Below are 15,690 nucleotides of genomic sequence, written 5' to 3' on the forward strand. Positions count from 1 at the left end.
TTGTTGTTGCAAGATTTGAGCCCCGAACCATAATCCTACCTGCATCAACTTATAAATAACGTTACAACAAGAGATAGGCCTATAATCAGTAACCTTACTCGGAGATTGTACTTTTAGTAAAAGAGCAATTATTGTACTATTAATTTCTGATAGCATTTGTCCATTCCGAAAAAACTCGTGTAAAAGTTTTATCTTAACTTAACGATTGTTAACTACTTACAGAAAAACATATAATTCAACGATTGGTAAATATTTAACGCAAAAAATTAACGAAAAAGTTAGGTCATTATATTGTACACAACGGTTACTAGCCTCTTTCAAACTGACATTCAAATTGACAGTTGTCATATTGTACAACACATTAAAGCGTGTTAACTCCTCCCATCCTTACCAAAATTCTAAAATATTTGGTAATTTTTTTAAGCACCATCAAACTAAACTGAAGAAGAAAAACCCTGATAATAGGTTTGTTGAGACCTGAGAAAGAAAGAATGGTGTCTGGTTCCATGATTAAATCCTCTCAATCTCCTTTTCCTTATCATACCATTTTGCTCTCACCAACACTTCCAATTTTGAAAAACACTTGTTCTTTTGGATCATCATCATCATCATCATCATCATCATCATCATCTTCTTCTTCTTCTTTTCGTCGCCGATTAATTTGTGCCGCTGCTAAAACTAGTAGCGATTATTACAAACTTCTTAATGTTAGTAAAAACGCTACGTTACACCAAATCAAAACCTCCTATCGATCACTTGCTCGTAAGGTCTGTTAATTAATTGCTTACGTTATCATAATTTCATTTCCCCTAATTCCAGTTATCATCTTCACATTTTTATATAATTAATTAAATTAATTACTCGTACTAATTACTATTACTGTTAGGTTTCACTAATGAATTTAGAACAATTGTTAGTTTTGAAATTCATTATAACCTTCATATTTAGTGTACATTACATATAACCAGTTATGTATATTGGATATCTGTATGTATATCTGTATATATTTGTCTTTCTGTATTATATCAGTCTGACTAAATGAATGTGACAAATTCACAGTGTCTCCCTTCCATTTTATCTGTATATATACTGTATACAATATTTCTTCTTATTTGAGCATGATTGTTTTATCTGAAATGATATCTGTTTATAAAAATCCCAATAAGTTTGTCTTTCTTATATCTAACTTTACTTGATGGTGAGATTATGTTCGAAAAAATTGGGATGAGCAGCCACAAATTTCAAAACTCTAATCTGGTCTTCAAAACATTTTTATAACTTGAATCTGTACGATCTTGATAAACTTTGCTGATACTTAAGTGACAATTAGAATGCAACTATGTTATAAGCTTGTGTGAATTCTGACCATGAAGTCCTCCTTGGTACCAAATGTTATCCTTTCGCATCTGAAAATGTATCTTTGAAGAATTGTTAATTTTGTAGTGATTTATATATGATTTATTTATTGTCTTGTGAATTACTTGCTCCATTTTCAGTAGTCTTTTTGGATAATACTATGTTATTTAAAACATTCTTCATATGAAATCTGTACTGACATCATTTTATGCCTCTATTGCAACAGTATCATCCAGATATGAACAAGTCATATGGGGCAGAAGAAAAGTTCAAAGAAATAAGTGCTGCGTATGAGGTATGATAAACATGAATTCCCGGACTTTTCAAAAGGCTTCACTTCCCCTTTTTCCACTTACTTTTGGACTACATTATCATTACACTTAATTTAATGGTTTCATGTTGTAATATCTAGGCCAAACTGAAAGTTTCCAGTAGTGTTTATATATGATGCTTAAATCTTGTAAATTTATAAAAAAAAAAAATTTGACTCTACTCGGAATTATCGCGCTCATAACCATCACGCTAACTTCTTATACAACATTATGCGTTTTTTATATCCGTTTATTTACAGAAAATTCTGTTTCTGGTCAACCTATTTGACCTTATATCACCTTTACTAAAAACTACCTGTTTTCATCTGTCTATCTTACAAGCTCTACTTACACTGTAATTTGAGGTAGAGCTTCCCTTGGGCTTGTTCATGTTGCACCTCAGTTTGTTAAAATAAACTGTATTAAATTAGGACTTAGTAGTTTAAATCGCTTGTGTAAATTTTTTTGTTGTAGGTCTTATCAGATGAAGAGAAAAGATCATTATATGATCGCTATGGAGATGCAGGTTTACGAGGGGAATACGATGGATATGGTGCTGGTTTCCAGGAGGTAAGATTGTATGAAACTGGGATACCATTACCAGTATATGTATATTTTGCATTGTATTCTTATTTTGAAATTTTTGGGAATATTTCCTGATAGGTGGACTCATTTGATGTGTTTGACTCCTTCTTTGGAGATTCAAATGGGTTTTTTAGTGGTATGGATGATTCAGGAGGCAATAATTTCAACTCTAGAAGCAAGAACATCATTTCCTTGAATATCTGGTAATTTGTAATTTGATAACAGAAATTGTTTAGAATAATATTTTAAGCAAAGATTATGCACGTTGTCACTACGTTCTCCAATTTCCAGTACTTGTGTAAAGCGATGTATATATAAGTGACATAAAATAAATATTATCAATTTGGATTACAAGTTTATCTAATTTTTGTTTTCAAATTCTAGTTGATTTCCTGGTTTTAACTTATATGTAATTTCCATGAGGTTTATTATATGACCAGATTGTTGAAAGTGCTTTGTTCAAGTGATCAGTTTCGTATGATTGCTATTTTGTATATAATATTTTATGTGTGAACATTTATCTTGAAATAACTAGCAGTTATAATAGGTTACCTGTTATACCTGTTATTGATCTATTGAATATGTAGTAAGCAGCTGTTGCATGTCCACTCGAAATGCAGAAGACATAATAAAGGAAATAACTTTTTTTTTTTTTTTTTAAATCTGAATATCATGATTTGATGATAATAGCGAGGGCCATGTAGCCAATGATAACGTGTCTTTCTGGTCCTTTCACTTTATGATCACAAGGCATTAACCTTGTGTCGTTCAATTCCATTCAATAGTTGATTTATTCTTTGACTTTCTCTTTGGCGAGTTACAGCTCATCGAGTTATATGATTCAATAATTTTCAGGCACGATATATTTCTGAGCTTTGAAGAGTCAATATTTGGAGCTAAACGGGACATCGAAATTTCTTGTATCGAGACATGTGATATTTGTAGCGGAACAGGAGCTAAATCAAACACTTGTATTGTACCATGTAAACGCTGTGGAGGTAAAGGAGCATTTGTAGAAACACAGAAAACACCATTTGGTGTAATGTCTCAGGTATATATTGAGTTTTATTAATATATAAGTTGTCTTCTCAATTTATACGGCACCTTATTCATTAATTTTTTTGTTTAATTGGAGAAAATATAAGATCTTATTATGTGACATTAACACATAAGAGTGAAAGGTTCTCCATTAATTGTGAACTTATGTGTTAGATCTTAATTATAGGTGTCTAGTTGCTCAACGTGTGGTGGTGATGGTAAGATCATAACTGAATACTGCAAGTATTGTCATGGCGAAGGTAATGTCCAGTCACCTAGAAGTGTCAAAGTGACCATCCCTGCTGGCGTGAGTGATGAGTCCACGATGCGAATAGAAGGCGAGGGTAATGTTGATAAGAGAAGGTTTGTTTTTACCTCTGACTTTTAGATGAATACCTATTTTTACATTTGTATGATACACTGTTAGATCTAGAGCTTAGTAATGTGAACTTTGAACTATTTTCAATAGCATATGTAACCTATCTAGGTAATAGTGAGATAATTTAGTAATAGTTTGAGTGTTTGACATTCGACGCTAAGTTTATTTGTGGGAAGATGGGTAGGTTGGATAACCGGTCAAAATGGGTCTGGGTTAAAATGGGTATTTTTTGTAAAGGATCGAAACGGGCTGTGTTGGCTGCACGCAGAAAAACTATTGTACAAATTTCTGTTGTTTTTTTAAATAATTATTGAAGTATGTACGTTCTGCACGCTGCTTATGGTGGGGTTTTAATAAAGAGTATATATATATATTTAACTAACAGATATTTCATAGCACTGTTACAAAACTCGGAATTACTCGGTGAGTTCTCGGATTTTTCAACTCGGCGAGTACTCGGTCAAAAATTGGCCAAACTCAGTATCATTCGGAAAATTGGTCAAAACTCAGCCAAAACTCGGTCAAAATCAGTCAAAGTCAAACTTGGTCAACATCCATGTACTCTTTAAAAACACCCGACCGAGTACTCCCCAAGTAATGATTTTTGCAACCTTGCATCGTTGGTAAACGAGTGGGAGGAGAAAACGAAACAAAAAAAATGGAAAAGGAAATTGAAAAATATGCGAATTGTAAAACGAACAGTTAAAAGGAAAAATGAGAATGGAGAAAAGAACAGTCAAAAAGACAGATGAGATAACAGCCTGAGACATGTCTTCCAAGTCCAAATCTACAGAACGATTTTAGTAAACAAACCATCGTTAAAGTGTCTCCCGCATTTAGTTATATAAGTACTTGTTATCTAGAAAGTAATAAAAGACTTTCCATCTCACAAATGTTATATACGGAGTAGTATATAGTATAATAACTAGTGTGTCGAAAATGGTTCTCAAATTTATATTATTACCATAAAAATCTAGCTTTTGAAAATAAAGAATTAGAACATCTATCTATATGTCTTCTTTATTTTCCTCAATTTTTAAGGGTGTTCTTTTAACAATAGGCCATCAGGAATTTAAACTTGCATGAATCGGACCTGAGAGAACTGCTTTTATATCCCAGCTTTTAGAATATAATGATTATGAGGTTCATACATTATTAGCTGGTTATACTTTGGTATTTAGACTATTTTTTTTTATTGCTTGTTTCTTTTACATTACAAGCTGGTGATACTCTTTATTTTGCATGCAGGGATAGAGTTGGTGATTTGTATTTAGTCCTTCACGTTAGCCAAAAGCATGGAATACGGAGGGACGGTCTTGATCTTTACTCAGATATTAATATTGATTACTCCCAGGCAATATTAGGTACTGTCATTAAGGTAACACGTGATCTGACACCAATTAAATGTACATTCAACTTTGTTTTTATCATGATTTTTCGTGTATATGATTTTTAATACCGAAATCAGTTAAGGGTAGAAACTGATATCGTAGTAAGGTATAAATCAAACATTATATAGATAGGTTATGTGTGTGTCTGTGTGTATTTTACGAGTAATAGCATTTTAGCTTTTATTTGCAGTTCTGAGTTAAATAATGTTTATAAATTAGGTTGAAACGGTGGATGGTCTAAAAGATCTTAATGTTCCTTGTGGGATTCAGCCTGGGGAAACAATAAAACTGTCGAAAATGGGAGTTCCAGATATAAAAAAGCCTTCTGTTAGAGGACATCATCATTTCATTGTGAATGTTCAGATCCCCAAATACATCAGGTAAACTTTTCTTACCTTAACTGTAATATGCTTTAATTGTTCGATAGTCCTGAAATCAAATACAACAACAACAATACCCAATTCGACAAATGTCAAATATGGGGGTCGGGGGAGGGGAGGTGAGATGTAGACAATCATTACTCTACCATAGGATAAAAGGATAGTCCTTAAGTCAATTCTGTTCGGTTTAGAACTTCCATTTTTCAAACTGTTAGGAGAACTACTTTAATTTATATTTTCTAACCCTATGATTCCATGTCGCCGTTGTTGTTAGCAATGAGGAGCGTCTACTTGTTGAAAAGTTAGCAGCATTAAGACATCATAAGTTTACAGGTATCATTTGTTTACTTGTTTGTTTTTCAAGTTCACAATACCTTTTGTACTCTCTACAAAGAAAGTTAAAGATAATGCTGGCAGTGCAGTGAAAATTTAGGGTGCTGATGGACCAAATTTAACTTCCCATAGAGGTTGTAAAATGGGCGGTTTGGGTAACATGTGAAAATTCGTAGGGTTGGGTGGGTTAACCAGCAAACAATTTTTATTCTCTTTTCAATTTATCTTAAATAAATAGTTAGCACGCTATATATGATTATATAAAGGCACTTGCACTACGATAGTAATCATATTTTATAAAGTAAAATGATGAAATGATTTAGCTTGATGCGTGCGTTGAAAGTACAAATTGGACTACTTTCCCTGTTTGGCCCCCATTTAGCTAGATTTTACATCACCCGTTCATACGTAAGTATATATACAAATGTCACATGTATCTTCTCATGTCCATCAGATTTTATATGAGCTTGTTCCTTAAAGCTAAATGTTGTCTAGGCAGACAATATTGTGTCAATTAGATATAATCATATCATCACATGCATTGTATTTGATGTTCTTTTTTTTTTTGCAGGAGGCCACGATAATTATAATTTTGGTAACAAACATAAAGGAGATTCATCCAGTAGCAACAAACCTACTACATCTTTATGGAACTCAATTCAGGGCATCTTCGGGTATGTTCTCATATACTTGCTATATATGTTAGTGTATTACTTGAAGTTATTAGCCACTTGATTGTCAACTCTATCTGTTACGCCTCCTTTTTTTTTGTTCTTGTTAAAATGTGGCAAACACGGAATGAATATGGTACAAAGATGGACCATGACACAGAAGAATCTTATATAAAGTAGTTACAAAAAGGTTGGTTTATAGCCACACAATCAATCCTATTATTCCAAATTCAGTCAGAAGCATCCACGATCCTTATAGTCAACTTCAAAATTATTTTTGAACTTATAGAAACGTACTATTTGGCCCCTTTTAATGTTCCAGCTTTTGAATTTAGACATCTACATCATAGTTAATAACGATCTGATAGCATTGTCTCCCATAACAGGCGCAAACAATCTGGGGATCGATTTGCTTCAACAAGCATATGCATACCAGCACCACACTGGAATCAAAATTCATCAAACTCGCCAACAATAATTTTCGCTGCTTTCGTTCTTGTCTTGATATGTATATATAGCTCCTCACGCAACACACACTTTTCCCCATTGACAAAACAGAAGCAACGATACAGATAGACAACAAAAAACACTCCCGAAATTATAGAACTCACAAATCGAACATGTTCATTATTTTCTATATAATGTTTAACTTAACAATCGTGTCTGTATCGACTCACCCCACAACATCACTACAGTCTCTAATCGCTTACCCTTTAATATAATCACAAATAATAATATTACAGCACGAATATAAAAAAAAATCCTTAGTCTACAAACAAGTATAGAGTAACCCAAACAGAATCAAAATCCATGTTGAGGTTTGTGTATTCACCCCATTCGATTTCTTGTTCCCGCCATCATCACTTTCATCATCGGCAGTGTCATCACTGGTAATGTTTTTAGGGTGATCAAAGTTAGCCGGGACCGTTGTGGCCGGTACTGTATCGTCACCAGATTCTTCACTCACCGGACCAGGGGCGGTGTCTGGTGATGGAGTCCTTAAACTTGGCGGCAACCCTTGACCTTGAGTGACATTGATACTGAAATGTTGACCATTGTTGCATTGCTCACCGTCATAGTCACTTGAGAAGAAATATGTGGGCCCGACCTTAAGGAGGGGAACGGCTACGGACACAGGGTGAACCGCGGCAGCCGAGGGATCTGGTGATGCGTATTGGAAGGTGTCGTTATCAAGTGCATTGCTGTCATCACAGAGGGTGTAGATGGTGGAGTTGTATGTTTGTACAACTGTGTGGTTATTATCCGTGTTGAAAACTGCATGTTCATAAGTAAGAAATTAAAAACAAATTATTTAAAGTGAGAAACGTATACTCGTAAGAAAGTGACGTTTGTTTACCTCTTAATGGAATGGTTCAGCGCTGAATGTTGAACCATTCAGCATTCAGTGCGTTTGTTTCTGACCTCTGAATGACATATGGTGCTGAATGGTTCAGAATTAAGCTCTGAACCATTCAGAGCATAAACACTTTCTTAACCATTAAGAGCCTAAATTTTCTGTAATATTGTCCTGAAATATGATCACTTAACTAACAAGTATATTAAATTTTTTACCAATGTAACACGTTAATAAGGTAGTTTTACTCAGTTCATATCGTTCATTTTAAATGATTATCAAACAGCTTATTTTCATTCAGATCAAACTTTATTCAGAGGCTCTGAACCATTCAGATTCTGAACTATTCAGCACTAAATCATTCAGTTTTATCAAACGCACCCTTAATCTGTTATTAAAATCCAGCTGTTTTAAACTACTTTGCAATCATGAAAAGCTGACACTAACATTCACAACATGTCAGTCTATGTGATCCACTAGTTATGTTTTTTTTTTTTTTTTAGAAAAAAAAAAAGACTGGAGGCTTTTCTTATTTCTCAAGATAAAAATAATTTAATTACGTACAACTTCTCAAAATCATATGTATCTTCTTATAGCAACTAAATACATGATTAAAACTGTAAAAGGGAGAATTCAATACTACATGAAATACTTATATTATTATATTTTATATATTGTAAATTTGAATATGTAAAAATAGTCCAACAAGTAGATCAATAATTCCATTGAATTTTTTTTTTCATACGAGGTCACTTAAATATATTACGGAGTAATTTTTTTTTACGAATAGTTTTAGCTGAATTTTGTAGTATGAAACAACATATTAATTCGAATTAAAAAATAATATATACAAAAGATGGAGTATAATCAAGATTTATTTTTCTTTCAAGATCTGTGAAAGTAATCCAACATAGTAATCTCATCTTATTTCTTGTTACATACTAATCTTTATCTTATGAATTACGAGTACGATGGTAAATTAAACCTATGAATTAATAAATTATTTACAAGTTTCCGAAGATAAACCCTTTAGGTAGATATGTATCTAAGGCATATTCATGTTCATACATTACTAATAATCGATCTAGATGATTCCCATAATTAAAGAAGAAACAAAAACAATTTAAATTTAAAGTTTTACTAAATAAATTAAAGATCAATTAATAGAGAGAGATTAGTAGTACATACTAAGGAAATCACCAAGAGAAAATGTTTTAGAAGAAGCCCATTTTTGATAATCAACACTTGACTTTTCAAGTTTATCAAACCAACCATTATCATCTCCAACTGTGTAGTTTTTGTATCCAGTGACACCCCATTTTCCGTTGCTGATTATCACCTCACTTATAATCATAAATTGTACCATCACCATCCATAATTTCTTCCATTCTTTCATTTCTCTCTTTCTATTCTATGATTTAGTTTTGGAGTGAATGCAACAAGTTTGTAGTTCCTTTCTTTGGGTATACACAACCACCTGCTTTCTGTTCATTAAATTTACTATTTTTTGAGTATTATATAAGAGATAAGAGAGGTAGAGAAACAGAGAGAATATATATCTTTTATCGTTTATTTTTCAAAGAATATATCTTATCTTTTATATTTAATATTATATATATATATATATATATATATATATATATTAAGGGGTTAAATGAGAACTTTTGTTGTGTGAGAACCCTGAGAACTTCAAAATACACCAAAATACACTGAAATTCTAGCATAAAAAGTGGCGGGCGAGTGAAAAACAAGAAATTCGAGCAAAAAACAAGGTATTCGAACAAAAAAGTTGAAATTCGAAAAAAAAAAAAGGCGGGCAAACAAAAATGTGAAATTCGAAGAAAAATGGTGAAATTCGAACAATTTTGTGTTTTACATTTTTAAAATTCAAACAAAAAAATGTAGAATACAAGGAATTCGAACAAAAAAATTGAAATTTGAACAAATTTGTGTTCTACATTTTGGTAATTCGAACAAAAAAAAAAAAATTTGCTCACCCCTGTTTTTTTCTTTGCTCGAATTCCTTGTTTTTTGCTCTCCCGCTACTTTTTTCCTCGAATTTCAGTGTATTTTGGAGTTTCTAGAGTTCTCACACTAAAAAGTTCTCATTGGATCCTCTCCATATATATATATATATATATATATATATATATATATATATATATATATATATATATATATATATATATATATATATATATATATATATATATAAAGCGCGTCGTGTCAAATTCTGATTAAATCATGCCACATGTCATATAATATTACATTATTAAATTAATATTAACCACGACAAATATTATAAGATATTATAATAACTATATTAATATTATTTGTCAATAATATCGATGAACAGGCAACCCATTCGACTCATACTCGACTGATAAAATGTGAATGGTATATTTGATATACGTACTGTTATAAAATATCTAGATTGGATGTTAATTTTATTATTATTATATTTCTTGCATAGTAATATTTTATGCTATAAATAGACATGTATGGTAGCCATTTAAGGTGCACCATTTTTCTCTTGAAATATCAATATCAATATTTCTTCTCTCCTTCTTCTCTCTTTTTCTCTCTTTGTTCTTATAACCATTAAAGGTAGTTATAAGCCTACTGAATTATAACACGTTATCAGCACGAAAAGCTTAGTGTAATTAAAAGATATCTCAAACGATCACGAATCACTAATCAAGGTATGAAATTATTAATAATTTTCAGACTCGAATATATCAAATTTTGGACTACTAACATTTATATTTATGTTATTTAAGTTATATATGGTCGGTTATACCACCTGAATTATATTTCTGTAATCTAACTTTTACTAACTTCACTAACATTTATATTTATGTTATTTAAGTTATATATGGTCGGTTATACCACCTGAATTATGTTATTTAAGTTATATATGGTCGGTTATACCACCTGAATTATATTTCTGTAATCTAACTTTTACTAACTTCACTAACATTTATATTTATGTTATTTAAGTTATATATGGTCGGTTATACCACATGAATTATATTTCTGTAATCTAACTTTTACTAACTTCACTAACATTTATATTTATGTTATTTAAGTTATATATGGTCGGTTATACCACCTGAATTATATTTTCTGTAATCTAACTCTTATTAACTTCACTAACATTTATATTTATGTTAATAAGACCTCATGATTGTACGCAACACGTCATTTGACAACACGGTACTTTATGTACGCAACACGTCATTTGACAATACGGTACCATGGGTCGAGATTAATTCCGATCAATACGAATACGACGGGGTCTTTATATGTTATCTAACATTTATGATTACTTATGCAATTAATCATTATTTATTTCATGCATACTAATGTTTATTCTTAAATTTATAATTTTAAAAGTTAAAATAAAAAAATAGTTTGTATTTTTATTAAAAGTAAATCTTAAAAGTTAAAATAAGAAAAAGTAGTTTGTACTTTTATTAAAAGTAAATCTTAAAAGTTAAAATACAAAAAGTAGTTTGTATTTTTATTAAAAGTAAATCTTAAAAGTTAAAATAAGAAAAAGTAGTTTGTATTTTTATTAAAAGTATATCTTAAAAGTTAAAGCAAGAAAGAAAAAAAAAAGGGATGGTAAAATGGAATAGTTTTTTGTCAAAAAAATGAAGTATTGAAAATGAAGCGGTCTCCTTCTATAACTAAAAAAAAAAAATATACTTTTATCAAATGAATTTTTTTGTGGCCGACAATTTCAAACACGAGTCCGTGTTTAGTTTATCAAGAATATCTCTTGCTTTGGTGAAAGGTCACGATCACGATATCAGGTGTTGTGAAAGAATTAAAAAATTGGTCAAGTGGCCTTTTAAAAACTAGAAAAAAAATTTAAACAAAAGTTTTTTTTTATATATTTATAATTTACGGGTAACGTAAAAAAAAGGAAGTTTTTTTTTTTAAAAAAAAAAAAGAAAGAAAGTGTTTAAATGAGTTTTACAGAAAGGGGGAAAGCAAAAAAAAAAAAACTTTTTTTCCAAACAAAGGTAAATGAAAGTAGGACTTAATACAAGAAAAAAGTAAACAACTCCTAGACGTGATAAAATCTATCAATGATAAGTATTAGACTTGATGAGCTAAATGTGACAAAAATGTTTCAACATGTCTTATGTTAATTTTCTAAAATAAGTTATTATTATTCCGAGTTTAACACATATACATATGTTAATTAAAAACAACCTTTTTGTTCTTATGTAGTGTTGGGTTGCAATTTTGGTTGTATGCCATAATTCCATCCAGTAGAGTGACAATAGAAAACTTTTGATGATAATCAATAAAAAACTTTTTTCCAAACTTGTCAAATGTTTTGTTAAAAACGTGACCGTTGAAAAAAGGAGGTTGAATAATAAAACTTAAAAAACAAAATATTTTTTAAGAGTGTGCATCAAAATGGCCCGTTTAATAATGGGGAGTAAAAATATAGTCAAATTGTTTCAACGAACAAGGGTTCAATTGGATGTCTCTTAAAAAAAATCCGCGGGTACGGGTGATGGATCCAATGGATCCGCATCCACGACCCGCGGGTGCTATCCCTAATTGTGACAAGTACAAATCAACTAAAAGTCTAAAAAATAAATGCTCTTATAGGGACCAAATGTTCACAATAATTGCCTAAGCTAGATATGAAACAAATAGTTCATAAAAAAAAAAAAAAAGGTCGTTGTGCGTTTTCGGGATGATAGCCGAAATACACTTACAAAAGTAGGTCAGCCGTCAATTCTTTATGGCCATATCAACGTAGATCAATAAAATCATTTATGGTTTTGATAAAAGATTAATTAAAAATTAATTGTTTTTTGGTCTTGGATTCTCGGTAACAAAAGCAAAGGTTGTTTTTGGTTGCCACAACAAACAAGACAGAGGTTGTTGACTTTTGTTGTTAAACATGGCACAAGTGAACAATAACAATAGATTATTGTTTTTGAAAAGAATAATGATGCGTTAATTTTATTGCATAAAATAAAATTAAAGAAAATGGTTTTCATTGATGACTATGAACAAACGCAAACAAAGTGTTTGTGGTATTTGGTGATTAAAAAAAAAAGTGCATCTAAAGCTTCTACTGAAAATAATATGCATCTAAAGCTTCTACTGAAAATTAATGTGCAAGGTACAACGTATAACTATATGGTCAAATTCATTTGAGCCTTCGGAGTCACAAGTATATGATGTATATATATATTACTCAATTAACAAAATAGTAAATCTAAATTAATTCATATGAATAGTAAAACGAAATTAATTAATTTACTATTCACATAAAAAAGCGCATATGATAAAAAGCGCATCGCATATGATAAGCGCATATGATAAAAAGCGAATATGATGAAAAGCACAACGCATATGATGAAAATCGCATATGATTAAAAGCGCATATGGTGAAAAACACAGCGCATATGATTAAAAGCGTATATGGTGAAAAGGATATATGATAAAAAAAAAAAAAACACATATGGTGATTTAAAAAAAAAAAAAAAAAAAAAAAAAAAAAAAAAACACATATGGTGATTAATGGAAAGCACATATGGTGATTAATGAAAAGTATATTGTGAAAAAGAATCACAAATGTTTCTTGAAAGAATTCAAGGTAAGATATATGAACCAATTCATCCATCATGTGAACCATTTTGATATTTCATGGTTCTAATAGACGCATCTAGCGGATGGTCTCATATTTGTATGTTATCAAGCCGTAATATGGCATTTGCAAAGTTTCTTGCACAAATTATTAAATTGAGAACACATTATTCTGATTACACCATTAAAAGGATGAGACTTGATAATCCTGGTGAGTTAACATCTCAAGCATTTAATGATCATTATATATCTACAGGGATTGTTGTTGAACATCCAGTTGCTCATGTGCATACACAAAATTGGTTTAGCTGAATCAATAGATAAACGCTTACAGCTAATAACTAGACAATTGATAATGAGTACAAATCTCTCAATATTTATATGTGGACATGTAAATTTACATGCTGCGACATTAATTCGCATTATACCATGTGGAAGTCGTAAATATTTTCACTTAATACTTGATTTTGGCCAAGAGCCAAATATTTTCTACCTTAAAACATTGGTTGTGCAGTGTATGTTCCAATTGTATCACCACAACACAATAAAATGGTTCTTCAAAGAAAGATGATAATATATTTTGGATATAAAACATCTTCAATCATAAGATATATTGAACCCATGATGGGTGATGTTTTTACAGCACGTTTTGCTGATTGTCATTTTAATAAAACATTGTTCCCTAGATTAGGGGGAGAAATAAAAATAAAAAATAAAATGATGCTTCATGATGTGAACATCAATTAAGGTATATTGAACTCGCACAAAAGAATGTGAAACGAAAGTTCAAAAATAATGCATATGCAAGAACTTGCAAATTAATTACTTTATGCATTTACAGATATAAAAAAGTGACTAAATCATATATACCAGCGATAAATGCTCCAGCTCGAACTGAAATTCCAAAAGCTGGCAATAATGTCACTGTTGAGTCTTTACCACGCATCAAACGTGGAAGATCAATTGGTTCCGAAGATAAAAATCCTCGAAAAAGAAAATCAGCTGATAATGAGGTAAGAAAAAGTGTTCAAGAAGAACCACAAATCAATATTCCTTCTGCAGAGGATATTGATAAATGTAAATACTAAAATTGCGATAAATTATGCAATATTATGGAACCGAAATGAAACTAAAATCTCTATGAGATATTTTCATATAATGTTACAATGACATCATGAATAAAGATGATGATCTGGAACTAAAATCTGTCATTGAATATACAAAATGGACATGATTGAGCTCAATGGAAAGGAGCAATAAGAGCTGAATTAGAATCGCTCGATAAAAGAAAAGTTTTCGGATCAATCGTTATCACTTTTAAAGATGTGAAACGTATGGGATACAAATGAATTTTTATCCGAAAAGAAATGTGCAAATGAAGTTACAAGGCAAAACTAGACTTGTAACTCAATATTTCCCACAAAGACCAGAAATGAATTAGGAGGAAAAATTATCCTCCTGTAATGGATACAATTACTTATTAGATACTTAATCAACCTGGTAGTTATTTAAATGCATCTCATGAATGTTGTTACTACTTATCTGTATGGATCACTTAATAGTGATATATATGAATATACCTAAAGGGTTAAGGTATCATAAGCATCTAATGTAAAACCCAAGGGAATATATTCCATTAAATCACAAAGATTTCTAAGTGGGTTTATACAAACGGGACGTATGTGGTATAACCGATTAAATGACTACTTGATAAAAAAAAAAGGGTATAAAAATAAACTTATTTTGCACGTATGTTTTATAAAAACAATGTTCGGATATGAGATCGTAGTTGTTTATGTCAATGTTCTTAACATCATATGAACAAATAAAGAGATCTATGAAATCATTCAACTTCTAAAGAATTATTTTGAAATGAAAGATCTTGAAAAAACCAAGTATTACCTTGGATTGCAAATTGAGCATATGCCTAATGGTTTACTTGTACATCAAACAACTTATACCGAAAAGATTTTAAAACATTTTTTTTTAAAGACAAACTCATTGTTGTTAGATCACTCAATATTGACACTGATCTATTTCATCCCTGCGAAGATCATGAAAATTTTAACAGATCGGAAGTTCTATATTTTAGTGCAATTGAGGTTCTTATGTATCTTATAGATTATACAAGATCTGACATTTCTTTTGCAGTTAATTTGTTGACAAGGTTCAGCTCAGCCCCTACCAAAAGACATTGGAATGGGATCAAACAAATAGTTTGATACCTTCGGGGAACTACTGATTTATAATTATTTTATTCTAACAACTCG

At 30.9% G+C, this 15,690-nt stretch overlaps 2 protein-coding genes across 2 annotated transcripts; one reads left to right on the forward strand and one right to left on the reverse strand.

Annotated features, from left to right (window-relative positions):
* The first annotated feature begins 491 nt into the window (after positions 1 to 491).
* LOC139864540 (uncharacterized) lies at positions 492 to 7,020 on the forward strand. The gene is made up of 11 exons (XM_071853122.1): positions 492 to 767; positions 1,583 to 1,651; positions 2,142 to 2,237; positions 2,331 to 2,455; positions 3,108 to 3,303; positions 3,478 to 3,653; positions 4,918 to 5,047; positions 5,280 to 5,440; positions 5,715 to 5,773; positions 6,348 to 6,447; positions 6,831 to 7,020. The coding sequence occupies exons 1-11, from the start codon at positions 492 to 494 to the stop codon at positions 7,018 to 7,020; spliced, it is 1,578 nt and encodes a 525-aa protein (XP_071709223.1).
* A 193-nt stretch (positions 7,021 to 7,213) lies between these two features.
* LOC139864541 (early nodulin-like protein 18) lies at positions 7,214 to 9,360 on the reverse strand. The gene is made up of 2 exons (XM_071853124.1): positions 8,987 to 9,360; positions 7,214 to 7,719 (listed from the first exon to the last, which is right to left on the reverse strand). The coding sequence occupies exons 1-2, from the start codon at positions 9,192 to 9,194 to the stop codon at positions 7,214 to 7,216; spliced, it is 714 nt and encodes a 237-aa protein (XP_071709225.1). The 5' UTR covers positions 9,195 to 9,360.
* Between the last annotated feature and the right edge of the window lie 6,330 nt (positions 9,361 to 15,690).

The sequence above is a fragment of the Rutidosis leptorrhynchoides genome, chromosome 8 (genome assembly GCF_046630445.1).
Source record: "Rutidosis leptorrhynchoides isolate AG116_Rl617_1_P2 chromosome 8, CSIRO_AGI_Rlap_v1, whole genome shotgun sequence".
NCBI lineage: Eukaryota > Viridiplantae > Streptophyta > Magnoliopsida > Asterales > Asteraceae > Rutidosis > Rutidosis leptorrhynchoides.

What these genes read in the sequence shown, in the direction of transcription:
- LOC139864540 (XM_071853122.1), top strand. Translation starts at nt 492, where the DNA reads ATGGTGTCTGGTTCCATGATTAAATCCTCTCAATCTCCTTTTCCTTAT. An exon ending in GGTAATGTTGATAAGAGAAG is followed by an intron (nt 3,654 to 4,917) that starts GTTTGTTTTTAC and finishes TTTTGCATGCAG; the next exon opens with GGATAGAGTTGGTGATTTGT. An exon ending in TATTAGGTACTGTCATTAAG is followed by an intron (nt 5,048 to 5,279) that starts GTAACACGTGAT and finishes TTTATAAATTAG; the next exon opens with GTTGAAACGGTGGATGGTCT.
- LOC139864541 (XM_071853124.1), bottom strand. Translation starts at nt 9,194, where the DNA reads ATGAAAGAATGGAAGAAATTATGGATGGTGATGGTACAATTTATGATT. An exon ending in TTCTCTTGGTGATTTCCTTA is followed by an intron (nt 7,720 to 8,986) that starts GTATGTACTACT and finishes ATGAACATGCAG; the next exon opens with TTTTCAACACGGATAATAAC.